This window comes from Bombina bombina, chromosome 3, assembly GCF_027579735.1.
Source record: "Bombina bombina isolate aBomBom1 chromosome 3, aBomBom1.pri, whole genome shotgun sequence".
Taxonomy (NCBI): Eukaryota; Metazoa; Chordata; class Amphibia; order Anura; family Bombinatoridae; genus Bombina; species Bombina bombina.
In genome coordinates, this window is record NC_069501.1 from 1,062,815,070 (window position 1) to 1,062,832,264 (window position 17,195).

The 17,195-nt window shown below is 36.7% G+C and overlaps 1 protein-coding gene across 2 annotated transcripts in view; it reads right to left on the minus strand.

The window, feature by feature from the left end:
• Positions 1-17,195, minus strand: part of TNS2 (tensin 2) — a 382,090-nt gene that overhangs the window by 224,413 nt on the left and 140,482 nt on the right. For both annotated transcript variants that reach the window (XM_053708325.1, XM_053708326.1), the window contains exon 2: positions 3,641-3,746. In XM_053708325.1, the coding sequence (XP_053564300.1) occupies positions 3,641-3,746 (106 nt within the window). The remainder of the gene's footprint in view (positions 1-3,640; positions 3,747-17,195) is intronic.

A 17,195-nucleotide genomic window follows, 5' to 3' on the forward strand; every position in this document is an offset into this window, starting at 1 on the left:
AATACTTGGGGATACGTGTCTGAAATTTATACAGTATATGCTATCTAACATTGGTCAACGTGACATGTGTAAATGTTATGATTTATATTCCACAAGCATATGTTGTTTGCTCCTTCAGATGAAGCTAATAAGGCTTATACAGTTATAGAAGAGTTGAAAAGTAAATATTCCTTCCTGTTGATATGGCCAAATACCTTGCATTCATTATAGTCCTATGTGGAATGTAATATCTGAAATATATACCTATCATGACTAACGCACTCCTTTTTGTCAAGATTATTATTCAATATTTAGAATAATTAGATAAATGTATCTTTATGATATTTAAGCACTGGTGTATACACAACATATATGTGATTGCCATGATATAGAGGTGATTAATACATTTTAATTGACATCATATGAACAGACACAGACTCTCCCTGGGACCAATGCACAATGCACTTTTAAATTGTTTCAATAACTCCATGTTAAAGACAATACTTCATATCTCTTGAAGTATGTCATATTAAGCACTTATGTATTTTGGTTAATAGTCTAAATATTGCAAATGTATTATCTGCTTTAGCAGACATGACATTACATATATTTTATAAATATTAGTACTATGACACATTATAACTTTAATGTGTCATCGTTTTGTATTGAATAAATATGATTTTCACATTGAAAATTACATTTGAATGAGGGTAAATCTGTAATAATAAAACTCATCTTCATGATAAACAACTTATTTCCTTTGAATTATTTTTCTATATGTATTGAGATTATATATAGCATCCCTGGGCAAAGGTTTCATTTTGAATAGGTAGATATTTTATTTATTTTTATAATATTTTACCAGGAAAGATACATTGAGATTTCTATGGTTTTCAAGTATGTCCTGGGTCCACAAAACATTGCATTGATACAATGGGTACAATAAAATAAAAAAAAATAATAATACACCATATATGCACAAAAATTTAACATAGAACCGGTAGGAAATATATAATCAACAATGACAGGTGCATTCTGTTTTGAGATATGTAGAGAGGGATCTCTTAAAGGATATTAGGCATGGGGAAGGTTTGAAAGTGTGCGGGAGGTCGTTCCATAATTGTGGTGCTTGCATATATTTTTATATGCACATACATATTGAAATTTCTATGACAACATGGGTGCAAATATTCCTATACATAGGACCAATAAATGTAGCATATATAATGTTATTTGTACATTGAAACACTCATAATATTTTTGTGATTTGCTATTTCAATGAGAAACAGGCCTCAAAAAGCTCTTTTTTCCTCCTTTACACCTAGTTGAGCTGGGGGTAATATTTCTCAATGTATCGACAGCCTCCGACAGTGTATTAACGGTTAGCGCTTTCAATGGAAACCTGGTATAATTTATCGATTAACGGCTTCTATTACTTTCTATGGGACGCGAAAATCTTTTCGGCAGCCGAAGTCCGGCAGCCGATATTGAGGTATAACGCGCCATTGGAAACAGTCGTTAAACGCTATTGCTTTCGACAGCATATTTAACGGTTTGCGAGTGCACGCAAACTGAATTACGACTCAATGGAAGCTAGGCCTTAGTCGGCATAACTCTCCCCTCGTTGTTTGGTGAAATTTGTTCAATTTGTACAGATTGACTTTTATTTAAAGTAGCATCAATACAGTTAGTACATAAATTTCTATTGGGCTCCACTTTGGCATTGCAACAAATGACACAGGTATCATCCTCTGAATCAGACATGTTTAACACACTAGCAAATAAACTTGCAACTTGGAAATACAATTCAATTAGAATAATATTAAAAACGTACTGTGCCTTTAAGAAGCACAGAAGATCTATGACAGTTGAAAATTAATAAATTGAAACAGTTATAGCCTCAATCCTTGTAAACAACACAACTTTAGCAAAGGTTTAATCCCATTAGCAAAGATAACAAATTCTGAAAGCAGGAAACAATTACAGAATAAACGTTTTTTATCCCAGTCAACTATAATTCTCACAGCTCTGCTGAGAGAAATTACCTCCCTCAAAATAAGTTTTGAAGACCCCTGAGCTCTGTAGAGATGAACCGGATCATGCAGGAAATACAATGAGTTGCTGACTGAAATATCTGATGCGTAGCAAAAGCGCCAAAAAACCGCCCCTCCCCCTCACACACAGTAGTGAGAGAGAACAGAAACTGTCAGAAAAAAGATTAAGCAACTGCCAAGTGGAAAAATAGTGCCCAAACATTTACTCACTCAGTACCTCAGCAAATGAAAACGATTTTACATTCCAGCAAAAACGTTAAACATAATTTCTAGTTATTAAACAGCTTTATGTACTTCTTACAGTGTAATTCTAGTGAAGTACCATTCCCCAGAATACTGAAGTGTAAAGTATACATACATGACATTATATCGGTATGGCAGGATTTTCTCATCAATTCCATTGTCATAAAATAAAAGCTGCTACATACCTCTATGCAGATTCATCTGCCCGCTGTCCCCTGATCTGAAGTTTACCTCTCCTCAGATGGCCGAGAAACAGCAATATGATCTTAACTACTCCGGCTAAAATCATAGCAAAAACTCTGGTAGATTCTTCTTCAAACTCTGCCAGAGAGATAATAACACACTCCGGTGCTATTTTAAAATAACAAACTTTTGATTGAAGATATAAAACTAAGTATAATCACCATAGTCCTCTCACACATCCTATCTAGTCGTTGGGTGCAAGAGAATGACTGGGAGTGACGTAGAGGGGAGGAGCTATATGCAGCTCTGCTGGGTGAATCCTCTTGCACTTCCTGTTGGGGAGGAGTAATATCCCAGAAGTAATGATGACCCGTGGACTGATCACACTTAACAGAAGAAATAAGATTAGCTTTAGAGAAATGTGCTTGTTCTTGGACAGTAATGAAATAGTATAAAGTTGGAAAAAAAGAATAACCGCAATATCGATTAATCTTATTTATCAACAGTCCGATGCTCATCACGCGGTACTTGACGCGTGTGTTTTTGACTGAATTTTTTATAAATAAGGGCATCTTATGCAGATCCGCGGCAGCGTTGTCTGGCGAGTGTATTGACGCCAGTGAATGCACAGAGATTGACGCTATGATAAATATCCCCCTAGATGTTAACAACTATACAAAATGAAGGAACCACGGCAGTGATTTCCAGAGGTGAACAGATATAAAGGCAAAAAACAGTTTGCATTGTAGAGTTAGACAAATACATGGGTGGATTAGACCTCTCTAACCAGATAATGAAGCCGTATCTTGCCTCAAGAAAAAACAAAATTGTAAAAAAAAATTCTGTAACATGTTGCACAGTGATTGATGTGAAGGAACTCATTTGTATCTGTCCCTAGTTGGCTTTTAAAGGGGTGTGTCCTTGGACTGCAAAACAATGCACATTTTGCTAACAAAATTACAAATTTATAGACATTTATTTAGTGTGCAAATCTTTTGATAAACACAAATTCATTTCTGATTCATATATAAAAAAGTGTCTTCAATGCTGCTTCAACAACAAATCAATATCATCTCTGCATAACTTTCATACAGGAAGGGCAAATGGTTTTAGAACAATGTCGGTACAGGAAAACAATTAAAGGAGAGTTGCACACTGATGATGCTAAAACCATGACTCACCTTTGCAGACGCTCCCTTGCGATATGACAGGCTCACTGCAGGCTGCACACAGTCTCTTCTTCCTCAGCACTTTCTCATGAAATACATGACGCTCACCCCCAGCAGGCTGCGGAGAAAATACCATAATGTTACCTCATACAGACTATACAAATAATAAGAATTTGTGACTATTTGCCAGCACAATACACCCAGTCAGCTGCACACTCATACATATGGAATCATTATGTGCATGAGGACAAAAGAGGGTTAAATAAATGTGTCCCATATGCAGGGAAAATAATAAAAAAAGGAATTTCATTTTTTTTAAGCATCTGTTACCGTTGTTTGTAACATTTGGGGGCTGAGTTAAATTTCATTACCTGTGCCAGATATTTATACAAGGAAAACTGGAGAGAAAAAAAAAGGATTGTAAATTGTAGTTGAACCTGAAGTGTACATCACTGCATTTCAGTGTTTATTAGAAACAGTTATTCTTTTGCAATAAACTTGCAATGGCAAATATGCATTTAGTATTGGTGACAGGTTTTTACTGTGTACAGTACAGAATACAGAGTAATCACACAAGTGTTTATTGTAAGCTATGTGTCTCTTCACTACACGCAGAACACTGTGTAGCCAGATAAACAGCTCACAAGCTAAATTTTGCATTTCTAAAATAATTTGACGGACCTCATAGACATAGTACTGTTGAGCTTTAGCGAATTGGGTCGTAAGAGACTTAGGGGTCGATTTATTAAGCAGCGGATGCTGCTTCGGACCCACTCCGCTTCAGTTCCGCCTGAAGTGGAAGTTAAGAAGCAGCGGTCCTAAGTCCGCTGCTGCTTAACTCGTCCGACACCTCTGAGGCGGCGGACAGCAATCAGCCCAATCGAATTAGCGGCCGAATGGCTGCAAATCTGCAGGGTGTGGTATTGCACCAGCAGTTCACAAGATGTGCGGCGGACATGATACGCTACACTGTATCATGTCCGTCCGCACAATAATAAATTGACCTCCATGTCTACATACCCGAATACTTTGCATGTATAGACGACCACAACGATTTTTATTGCATTGGATATTATGCATATTTTATCCTTGTCAACCAGCTGAGCAGGTGCAATGAATGAATACAGGTGAGGTACCAGGTGGATACAAGCTCTGTTTCTGCTATGCAGAGTAAATCTATCAGTGAAATAGTAAAAGGATTTACTAGAAGCATGTAAATGAATACATTGTGTACTGCAAACATTGTATTTTGACTAAAGTGTCAATGTTAAGAGAAGAGAATCTGTCACATTCACATATTTATGGAGGGGGGGGAGATATATTTACTTTCAAGCAGTAATATCTCTCACAACATAAAGAGGGAGTTTTGTTGCATCACAATTTAGTCTTTACATTACCATAGGCCAGGTTAACCATAAGGGGTGACAGCGGCCACTGGCTTTAGGCGGGCTCCAACCGCTGTATCACACAGTTTTACTGTGCAGTTGTTTCCTACCCACAATTGTGGCTACATATCGGGAAAAATGGCTGGCATTAAAAAAAAAATCAAAATGGTGCTGGCAAATGGGTAAAAGGTAGGGACAGACCACACAGTTCCCTTTCTGTGCAAACACTTGATTGAGAGTGGTCACAGGTGAACTAGTGTAGAGAGCTACTTAATCTACGCTATTATGCAAACCCGTATTTAATCAAACGAGATGAAAGCAAGGTAGGCAGACATTTTTTAGGTTGCTTTCTGATTACTGCATTCAGATCTGGGCTCCTTCTAGCCAGACTGTACTTTGACATTCAAGTGACTTTATCATACACTATTTCCACTGAATGTTTTTGGGTTGTATTGACCCAGCTGCTCATCTGGCTTTTTTGTGTATGAAAATGAGACATTTATATTGCAAATCTTTGAATAGAAACATATTTGCAATATAAATGTATTGGCAAAAATGCTTCTAGTAAAAGTTATCACTGTTTTAGTTGTAACATTTTTCTCTGCACGTTCATGTGAAGCATAGCTAGATATTTTTACTGCACCCACATTTTAAATATTGCAGCTGCTCAGATAATCAGTGGGGCTTGTATCCTGTCAGCAATTAACAAATTGAGTCATTAACAGATGGTACAAGCACCTTAGGCTCTCTGAGCAAGTGCTGTGTTTAAAATGCTGGTGCACGGTGCATACTTAAATACACTTTTGTAACAGCTATAGCTTTTATTAGAAGCATTTTTGCTAATGCATGTATATTACAAAATTGCTTCTGTTCAATACCGAAATGCACTCATGTGGTTTCCAATTTTGGCTGGAATATCCCTTTAAGCCAGCATGAAGAGAGCATGTATCAAAGGAGATTATTCAAATCTCTTCATGCTGGCTTAAGTGTTGTGGACAACTGAGGATACACACCGGATCCTGATCCCCAGCCCTTTTTCCTTTGGATATTTACAGGCCGTGCACAGAGTGGTTGCTTTGCTGGTGAGTGGCTGATCTCTTTGTACACACACATATATATATATATATATATATATATATATATATATATATATATATATATATATATATATATATATACTGTATATACATACACACACATACAGGTGAAACTTGAAAAATTAGAATATCGTGCAAAAGTTCATTTATTTCACTAATGCAACTTAAAAGGTGAAACTAATATATGAGATAGACTCATTATATGCAAAGCAAGATAGTTCAAGCCATGATTTGTCATAATTGTGATGATTATGGCTTACAGCTCATGAAAACCCCAAATCCACAATCTCAGAAAATTAGAATATTACATACAATCAATAAAACAAGGATTGTACATAGAACAATATCGGACCTCTGAAAAGTATAAGCATGCATACTGTATGTACTCAGTACTTGGTTTGGGCCCCTTTTGCAGCAATTACTGCCTCAATGCGGCATGGCATGGAAGCTATCAGCCTGTGGCACTGCGGAGGTGTTATGGAAGACTAGGATGCTTCAATAGCGGCCTTCAGCTCTTCTGCATTGTTCGGTCTCATGTCTCTCATCTTTCTCTTGGCAATGCCCCATAGATTCTCTATGGAGTTCAGGTCAGGCGAGTTTGCTGGCCAATCAAGCACAGTAATCCCACGGTCATTGGACCAGGTTTTGGTGCTTTTGGCAGTGTGGGCAGGTGCCAAGTCCTGCTGGAAAATGAAGTCAGCATCCCCATAGAGCTCGTCTGCGGAAGGAAGCATGAAGTGCTCCAAAATCTCCTGGTAGACGGCTGAGTTGACCCTGGACTTAATGAAGCACAGTGGGCCAACACCAGCAAATGACATGGCTCCCCAAATCAACACAGACTGTGGAAACTTCACACTGGACTTTAAGCATCTTGCAGTGTGTGCCTCTCCATTCTTCCTCCATAGTCTGGGTCCTTGGTTTCCAAATGAGATGCAAAATTTGCTCTCATCAGAAAAGAGGACTTTGGACCACTGAGCAACAGACCAGGTCTGTTTTTCTTTAGCCCAGGTAAGATGCTTCTGACGTTGTTTGTTGTTCAGGAGTGGCTTGACAAGAGGAATACGACATTTGAAGCCCAAGTCCAGGATCCGTCTGTGTGTGGTGACTCTTGATGCACTAACTCCAGCCTTGTGAAAGTCCCCAACACTTTTGAATGGCCTTTTCCTGACAATCCTCTTCAGGCTACAGTCATCCCTGCTGCTTGTGCACCTTTTTCTTCCCCACTTTTCCCTTCCACATAACTTTCTATTAATGTGCTTTGATACAGCACTTTGGGAACATCCAACTTCTTTTGCAATAACCTTTTGAGGCTTTCCCTCCTTATGGAGGGTGTCAATGATGGTTTTCTGCACAACTGTCAGGTCAGCAGTCTTTCCCATGATTGTGATTCCTACTGAACCAGACAGAGACCATTTACAGGCTCAGGAACCCTTTGCAGGTGTTATGGCTTAATTAGCTGATTAAAGTGGGACACTTTGAGCCTAGAAAATTGCACCTTTTCACAATATTCTAATTTTCTGAGGTTGTGGATTTGGGGTTTTCATGAGCTGTAAGCCATAATCATCACAATTATGACAAATCACCGCTTGAACTATCTTGCTTTGCATGTAAGGAGTCTATCTCATATATTAGTTTCACCTTTTAAGTTGCATTAGTGAAATAAATTAACTTTTGCACAATATTCTAATTTTTCGAGATTCACCTGTATATACACACACACACACACACACACACACAAATATACACATATATACACACACACAGTATATTAAATATATACTGTTATGTACTTCTATAGTGCACTCAATATATATGTTATACATGATATGCCCCCACAGAGTTACTTCATAATGCCAACTGGCTGGGGGAGGGCAGATGAGGGGCCCCAACCTCTAGTTTAGTAAGGAGCCCCAAAATTTCTAGTGGAGGCCTAACACATGGGGGTATATTTATCATAGTGCGAACGGACATGATACAATGTAGCGTATCATGTCCGCTGCACATCGATTTATTATTGCACCAGCAGTTATGGTGAACTGCTGGTGCAATGCCGCCCCCTGCAGATTTGCGGCCAATCGGCCACTAGTAAGGGGTGTCAATCAACCCGATCATATTCGATCAGGTTGATTTCTGTCCACGGTCTCAGAGCAGGCGGACAAGTTATGTAGCAGCGCTCTTTAGACCGCTGCTTCATAACTTTCTGTTTTCTGCTTAATAAATCAGCCCCATGGAATGCGTTGGTTTCACCTTAAAAGTTAAAACCCTTTTCTTAGGTTTCTGGTGTTCTTTTGGTTATAGGATTTATATATTATATGATCCCTAATTAAAATAGCTGTCATTACAGGCTGAGCTACCAACCTTTGGCCTTTCATAATGGACTCAGTAGAACAGAGCCCCCTCTCACTCCCTCACTTGGTGCAAAAACACTAAGATACAGATTACAAGTAAAGCAGTCTTTAACATTCCCGCTCGAGCGTTAACTGCGCTAGAAGTAAGCATTTTGTGTGTGTGGGGTTGCAGTCCACTCATAATTTGGCCCTAAGTAGGATGGTCTGACATTGGTTTTGAAACAAAGGCAAAACCAAAAGAATATTTTAATTTTATTTTCACAATATGGAAGGCCTGGAATTTCTAGGAAAAAAAGAGACAAATATCTCGGAAGATGGACTAAGCTCTGACCATGTCATGAAAGGCATAAAATGCAGCTTAAAGGGATATGAAACCCCCAAAAAATGTATTTTCTGATTCAGACAGATCATACAATGCACAACACAGCAGGAAATAGTACTGATATCATGACTCTTGCAAATGGATAACATTCTTGCAAAACTGCTGCCAGAAAGTGCTCCAGAAATGGACCAGCTCCTAAGCATACGTCCCTGCTTTTCAACAAAAGATACCAAGAGAATGAGCAACAATTGATAAAACAAGTAAATTAGAATGTTGTCTAAAATCCCATGCTCTACACAGGGCAATCAATTGGTGCATACAAAGCCATAACCTTAGCAGACTCTCACCATTTTGCTGTTCATCAGGCGGCACAATCTTGTGCTTGTACACATGGAATATAGATAGTTTTTGTTTTTCAGCAGAACATCAAGGAACATAAAACCCAAATTTTGTCATTCAGACAGATCATGTGATTTTACACAACTTTCCAATTTACTTCTATTATCTTATTTGTTTTCTTCTCTTGATATCCTGTGTTGAAAGGGATAACTGGGAAGACTCTGGAGCAGCTGATTGATGGTTGCGCATTGATTCCTCATGTTATTGGTTGACTCGGTGCATTCAGCTAGCTCCCAGTAGTGCTGTGCTGCTTCTTCAACAAAGGATACCAAGAGAATGAAGCAAATTGGATAACAGAAGTAAATTGGAAAGTTGTTTAAAATGGTATGTTCTATCTGAATCATTAAAGAAGAATGTTGGTTTTCATGTCCCTTTCTTCTTTCAGCTGGTACATGTTTTCTTTTGTTTATATGTCAGGTACAGAAGATAGCTAATACAAATCCATACATTTGTTATTTGAACCCGAAAAAACAATATCATAAGTACATTTTAAACACACCAAAATGGGTTTCCCACAAGGTACAGACTGATGAAATGGAAAAGCTCCAAAATGATAAAACAAAATTCTCCACTAAAAAAAACAAACAAACATAATTAGCTTTTCTAATGGACTGAATCATCTCAAATATGAAATAACAAGCAAACAAACAAAAGGTCACTGAGGCATTTTGCACATCTGTTCTGAATAGGCCACGGTTTATTTGAAATATCCCATCATCGAGAACTAAAAAATGTCTGACCAGTGTCAGTCCGCAAAACATATTCATTCAAAACTATGGATTATCACAGTTTTACCAAAATGTTTGCATTTGGAGGACCATATACAAAAACAAAGGAAAACATAAATAGTAAACATATACTAAATTGTAAGCATATAAAATATAAATGTGCTCATACACTACCATATCTAAAAAAAACACCCCACAATTCCATGCTTGAGAGCAACTGACTTTAAAAAGGTGCAACCTCAGCATTATGGGCAAAACAAGCTCAGGGTGTCAGAAACAAAACAACTATTTAAGCCATATACTGTCGTTTTTGAAACTGTACACAGACACATCGGAGAAATAAACAACTGACATTGTCACCTTGAACAACACCAGTCACCAATTTTTGCTATTTCTTTTTCAAACGTAACCAAAAATCTACAATTATTTCAAAACTGCAAATAAAAACATTGACACAAGCTCACGATAAGAAACCTATAAACTACTAAATCTGAAATCCCCACAAGCCCCCCTCTTCAACTATTTCCATGAGAAATCATACCAGCGGTTCTGTACGTCTGCGTCACTGTTAAACCACAGCTTTTTTGAACACATACCAGACGGTTTCTCTCTATAAATGTGCTAACAGTAGCATGGGAGACCCTTGTACCCTTGCATATACAGATATAGTCAGAGGTGGGCTGATGCACAAACTGCCCAGGAGTGCCCTCAGAAAAGGGCATAGAGTTGATCAATACAGAAGTTTGTTTATGTAAAGCCTTATTTGGTCAATGTATTTATACAGTTGTAGAGATGCCAATATGTGTTATTCCTTTGACAAAATGACTAACAAAGTATATTATTTTGCCAACAGAATTAATGAACTAAGGTTGTATTCGCTCATTCTGCTTCTTATGTAATAAATAAATGGTGGCAACATATTTCAACTACAAAGATAAAGGGCTTGGTTCAGACAAAAGACGAAGGAGCTCATTGCATTTTGTATGTGTTTATATCCATTTGAACACTTGTAGAACATGTGGTCATCCAGTGACTAGATATGGCCCCTGCGTTTCATTCCAAGGGCCCGATTATCTAAAGCTCGCCTCTTGGATGAGATGATCTAAGATGTCAGTATTGAGAGGTCCCTCAAATTATTTTAGAAGAGCAAATTTTAGCTTAAGAGCGGTTTATTTTGTTATACAGGAATATGGATGAGGAGAGGCTCATGTATTACAATATAAAGCTAAAAAAATGAGGGAAAGAAAAGAGAGAAGTGAAAAGAAATGCATAAAGTTCTATATCCGGTAATGATAAAAAGATTCTACTCAGATCCAGAGTTTACCAGTTAGATAAAAGGAATGCCAGTAAAGCACTAGTGGTACAGTACGTGTTCCAGAGCTAACAATAAACTATGTTGTTTCACCGTCACCAAAGGGAACAATGTGTGGAGAAAAAGAAGCCTAACAGCCGATGACAGCTGGCAGTACATCCTTGTTCATTTAGAGCAGGTGTAGACAAAATGATATCACACTAAGGAGCCAACATAAACATTTATAGGGGTAGGGATAGGTTATGTTTTGTTTGGTTGAAAAAGAAAGTGAGAGAAAAACATCCCCTTTAATATATTTAACTATTTTCCCAGAAATCCTTATCACAGTGGAACAGGGCATTCATTATGGGATAAGTATTCACAATTATACCTTTTTTGCAGCTTTAAAGTATAGCAGGGACAGAAGTGTATCGTTTTCTATTGCTATCTATCTAAAGCTAGAAGAAAACATTTTTATTAGAAATGAATCTTATACATCTTGGAATTTGAAATTCCCATCTTTTGAAAGGCCTTTTTAATAGTGTTGAGTATTGATAACTAGACTTAAAGGGATAGGAAAGTCAAAATTAATCTTGCATGATTTAGAAAGAGCATGTCATTTTAAGAAACAAATTCTATTTTGAAATGTACTTTGTTCTCTTGATATCAGTTGTTGAAAAAGAATAAGTGCATATCCTACACTAGTGGGAGCTAGCTGGTAATTGGTGCTTGCAAACATTTGTCTCTTCTGATTGGCTGTCTATATGTGATCAGTTAGCTCCCAGTAATGCACTGCTGCTCTTTGAACAAAGGATATCAAGAGAATGAAACAAACTTGATAAAAGAAGTAAATTGCAAAGTTGTTTCAAATTGTATGTTGTATCTGAATCCTAAAAAAAAAAAGTTTAACCCCTTCAAGACTGGGAATTTCAGAGAAAAACTTGCCCAAAATCACTGCAAAACTATATATTTTTTGGTAGGCAACCCAATGTATTGATCTAGGTCCATTTTGGTATATTTCATGACACTGTTCAGCCGCCAAATACAAATACATTTAAAAAATCATTAAAGGATTATTAAACACTAAATTCCAGTATATATTTAAAGCACATATACAGTTTTATGACATAATAAACAATAACACTCACCTAGTTATTTTACAAAATAATGATAATGGTACAAGAGAATAGATGAATCCATGAGACCAATTGACAGAGAGCCTTATGAATAGATTCCCATAGGTGAAAACATGGTATCATCAGGCAATACTCCCTTCACTTACCTCAGACAAACACTGTACTTAGAGAGGAACTGGGCTTTAATATGTTTACCTTTCACAAAAGAATCAAGCACATCTTGCTTCACCACCTCCTAATGAGGCAAAGTTTTTAAAACTATGTATGAGTGAGGGAGGTGTATTTATAGGCATTTGAGGTTTGGGAAACTTTGCCCCCTCCTAGTAGTAATGTATAGCCCATCAGTAACTAGCTCGTGGACTCTCGCCACCTATATGAAAGAAAGAGGATGTTCCATCAGAAATTTGACCGGGCCAATCAATTTAACCTAATTAGAATATTTAGAATATTAGATTATAATATTCCTACGTTGAGTGCGCTATCAAGCCTGCTGGCCAAAAAATTATAGTGCTGGTCACTGGTATATATGCTATACTATCTGAATATGAAATAAAGTTTTTAGATATGTCAGTTTCAAGGGATAAATATCTAAAATGTATCATGTATAATAATATATTTGTTAGAAACTAAATTGATTTCTAATAAATTTAAATTTTAATCTCATATATACATTATAGTTGTTGGTTTAAACTAATGAACTATGCTACAGTAATTTTTAAGTTAGGAATACAAATATATGTAGATTTGACATTTAAATCACTGTTCTATGGATATGCTAAACATAAGTAGCATTACAATAAGACACATATCGATCCACTCAAGAACAGAGCTCTTAATCTAACTACAGGACTATAATCATAGCTATGATAGCCGTTTTACAAAATAAAAAAAAGTGTGCATTTGTTTTTTTATCATTATCTAATTAAATTTGTAGTAGTGTCTTATATTTCATTGATTTATTGCTCGTTAGTCTAGGGGGGATGATTGGAGTGAGACCCCAATACTTACCTATATCATAAGCAGCTCCGCTCCTCCAACTAGCTTAAGAGAGCTCTGAATACCTGCAATGCAATTTTCTTTTGAGTATAACCGGCTGCCATAGCTCCACTTGTGACGTCGAACAGAGATTAACTGCATGCGCATTAGCAAATATGACCTCCCAGGAAACATCATATTTTTTTAATAAATGATATGAGAAACATGGGATTATTGAAAAAAGAAGGTATTTGATGAATTTATTGTCATTATATGTAAATATACATTTCATATACCTTATTAACTTTTTCACAAACTTTGGCTTCCTCACTGAAATGATTTACATACCGCTTGTGCAGTCATAAGGCAAATGGTTGTTAAAGCTTCTCTGGGATCCCCTTTGTTCAGAAATAGCAGACATGCATGGTATGGCACTTTTGGTAATTTGAAGGTCACTAATTGCAAAGTATAAAAACAAAAAGAAATGCAAAGTATAAAAAAAGCCTACCATTATGAAACATATCTCTTTTTTTAAAAAAGGAAAGGGAACCCTAGCTCTGTCCATCCTATGAAGGACAGAACTAGGAATGACAAGGGAGGTAACCCTATCTCTTTTCATTTAGACAAAAGGGGCGTAATATGTTTCTTTCCTTGCCCCCCCCTGGGAAGGGGAGCTCTCTCATCTGGTGATAGCTAGGAAGGCTAAGATAATGTTCTGCCTGCCTACCCACTTCCCTAAACTGAATACTCTCCTCCAAGGCTTGTTAAATGCTACAATTCTAATTATGGCTCCTATTAGTTTGGATTCTGCTACATATAGCCAATATAAAGTGAATGTTTTGTTCCTATAACATTTCATGGCTGAGTTTTCTGCATTCTAAGTTCCATATCAATTTGTCATCTCTGATAGTGATACTATGTGACATCAGCGTAACACTCCCTATGAACAGGTGGTTGTTTTGAGTTGTAGCACAGCATTTAGCTGCCTGCCCACACTACCAATCGCAATTGTGTATAAACAGAGTAATACAATGAATTGGAAAAAGACGAATTGCGAATGGCCTACTGTAATTTGACAAGAAATATTTTGTTCTATGTATTTTGTTAATGCATCTGGTTACCAAATTGCTCCATAACACACAAAAGAGTATCACCATATGAATGCCACTCTAACAAACATAGTAGTCAATTCAAATCTTGTTTTCGGAAAAAAAAGGGCTTGTTTCATTTTGATGCTATCACAAGTTGTTAGCTGTGAGCTTAGACCACATTTTTGGCTTGCAGAAAAAAAGCCTATTTTTCTTCTGAGGTTGAGGCAGTGGGAGCACAATTTTCCTTCTTTCTATAAACCCAGTGCTACAGCTTGTGACTGGCAGTACTGACCAGCTCTTCACTTATAAATAAACTTTGCACCAAGGGATGGTTAAGCACAGTCAGATGCACATTCAGGTTATATCTTCAAACTTAAAGCTGTTAAATGAATGTATGTTTGTGCACAACAAATTCACATGGATCAACTGCTCATTGGCTAATAAAGGACAACTCCCACAGCTCTGCTGGAGGGTAGTACAAAAAAATGTTTTAGTAAACATAACAATATCTGTATTTCAAGAATTAAAAACTGTAACAGCTTATTTTAGGAAACAACGCTGAAAAACAAAATAATTATTTTGATAAAATATTTAGTTATCTTCTGTCCGATTGAGTTACATACTGGCTGTGCTAAAAAGTATGAAATAGCTTTAATGAGCCAAGAGAAATTGGCAATAAAACTGGGATTTCAAAAATGTGGTTGCTAAATGTTCTAAAAAGCTATAATACAGCTGTTCAATTGAGTTGTTGACATCAATAAAGCAAACAGACAAAAAAAAAAAAAAAGAGTTAGCCAGAAATGTTCGCAACGCAAAGAAAGATGTGTAATATTGCACTAAAATATTTAGAGTAGAATGAAGTGCTCCTGGTCATTTTGGGACGGATTATGAGGAGTGCAAAATTGCGCTTTCACAAGCGCAATATTTGCGATCCATTCAGTAATACCGGCACATGTAAATGTGTGCTGGTATTACAAGTAAAGTGCAATTGCATAGAAGCTTTGCGCTCACTAGAGTGTGCTGCCATAGGCTCCAATGGGATGCCGATAGACACGGAACAGAACCTAGAGCAGCGAAGGGGGTAAGTCGCGCAGCAATGGGCAGCAAATTCAAAATATTTATGTATATGAATATATACACATATTTTTGGGTTTATATGTGTATTTACAAATATTAACACATAAATATAAATAAATATATATATATATATATATATATATATATATATATATATATATATATATATATATATATATATATATATATATAAAAAAGAATATACATATATATTTGCAGTTTTAACAGAGTCCCCATAGACCACAATGTAAAGGCACTTTTCAGTGCCGTTTTTTTTCTAACACCCCAGACCTGCTCACTTTAACTCCTAAAGCTGCATTGTGCAGTTATTATTTTAAAAAAATAAAAATAAAAAGATGCTAATATGATTTATTTTATTAAAGGCACTATACACTTTACTTTAGGGGCAATTGGGGGGCATTTTTAAAATCAACCAGATGTCTCACCTCTGGTTAATTTTCGGAGGGCTAATTGCAACTGTGAACTCGCAGTAGCATTAACCAGCCACTTGTAATTGGCGGTTATTAATCGTGCATCCGTAAAGGTGCGTGATAAATTAGCGTTCCACTTGTACTCTAGCCCTTTGTTGGTAAAAAGTTTGAATACAATATCCTAAAACGTATGTCACTGAACAACTTGACTTTGGTTTGAAGCTTAATTTTGAATTTAAAGGGACATTAAAGACATTTGTATACATGCATTAGAAATTACTCATGGCATTGCAATAAATGTCTTTAAATACATGCACAATTTGCATTGTTTTGTGATGCAGGGAAACACCACTTGATGCATTTAGAACTCCTTTGACATAGACAACTGATTAAAGATATAAAGGAGCTCCTGCACATATCAACCAATCACTGTGCGGCTTTATAACCTTTTATTTCGAATTTAATGCCCATTTAAAGTAATTTAAAGTAATTTTTCTTTGTAGAAACTAAAGGACAGTAGTTAAATATAAACTGCACTATATTTATTTTGTTTGTTTCTTGAAATTCTGACACTCCTATTAAAAAAATCTACCTTTCCTTTCATTGTTAAAGGGATACTGAACCCAAATTTTTTCTTTCATGATTCGGATAGAGCATGCAATTTTAAGCAACTTTCTAATTTACTCCTATTCTAAAATTTTCTTCGTTCTCTTTGGATCTTTATTTGAAAAAGCAGGAATGTAAGCTTTCAAGCCGGCCCATCTTTGGTTCACCACCTGGGTAGCGCTTGCTGATTGGTGGCTAAATGCAGCCAGCAATCAGCAAGAGCTATCCAGAGTGCTGAACCAAAAATGTGCCAGCTCGTAAGCCGAATTTACAGAGCCTAATGAGTAGATTTCCCATAGGTGAAAACATGGTGTCATCAGGCAATACTCCCTTCACATCCCTCAGACAAACCCTGTACTTAGAGAGGAACTGGGCTTCAATATGCTTAGAAGTGCCTTTCACTGAAGAATCAAGCACATCATGCTTTCCCACCTCCTAAGGAGACAAAGTTTTAATACTGAGGGATGAGTGAGGTGGGAGGTGTATTTATAGGCATTTGAGGTTTGGGATACTTTGCCTCCTCCTGGTAGGAATGCATATCTGGTCAGTAACAAGCTTAAAATATATTATAACCAATGGCACTACTTATTCTGTGTAATACAGACTTATTCCCTATACACATATTTACCAATGGGTGAAGAAAGCTAGGGAGAGGTGCTGTGTATTACATAACATACAGAA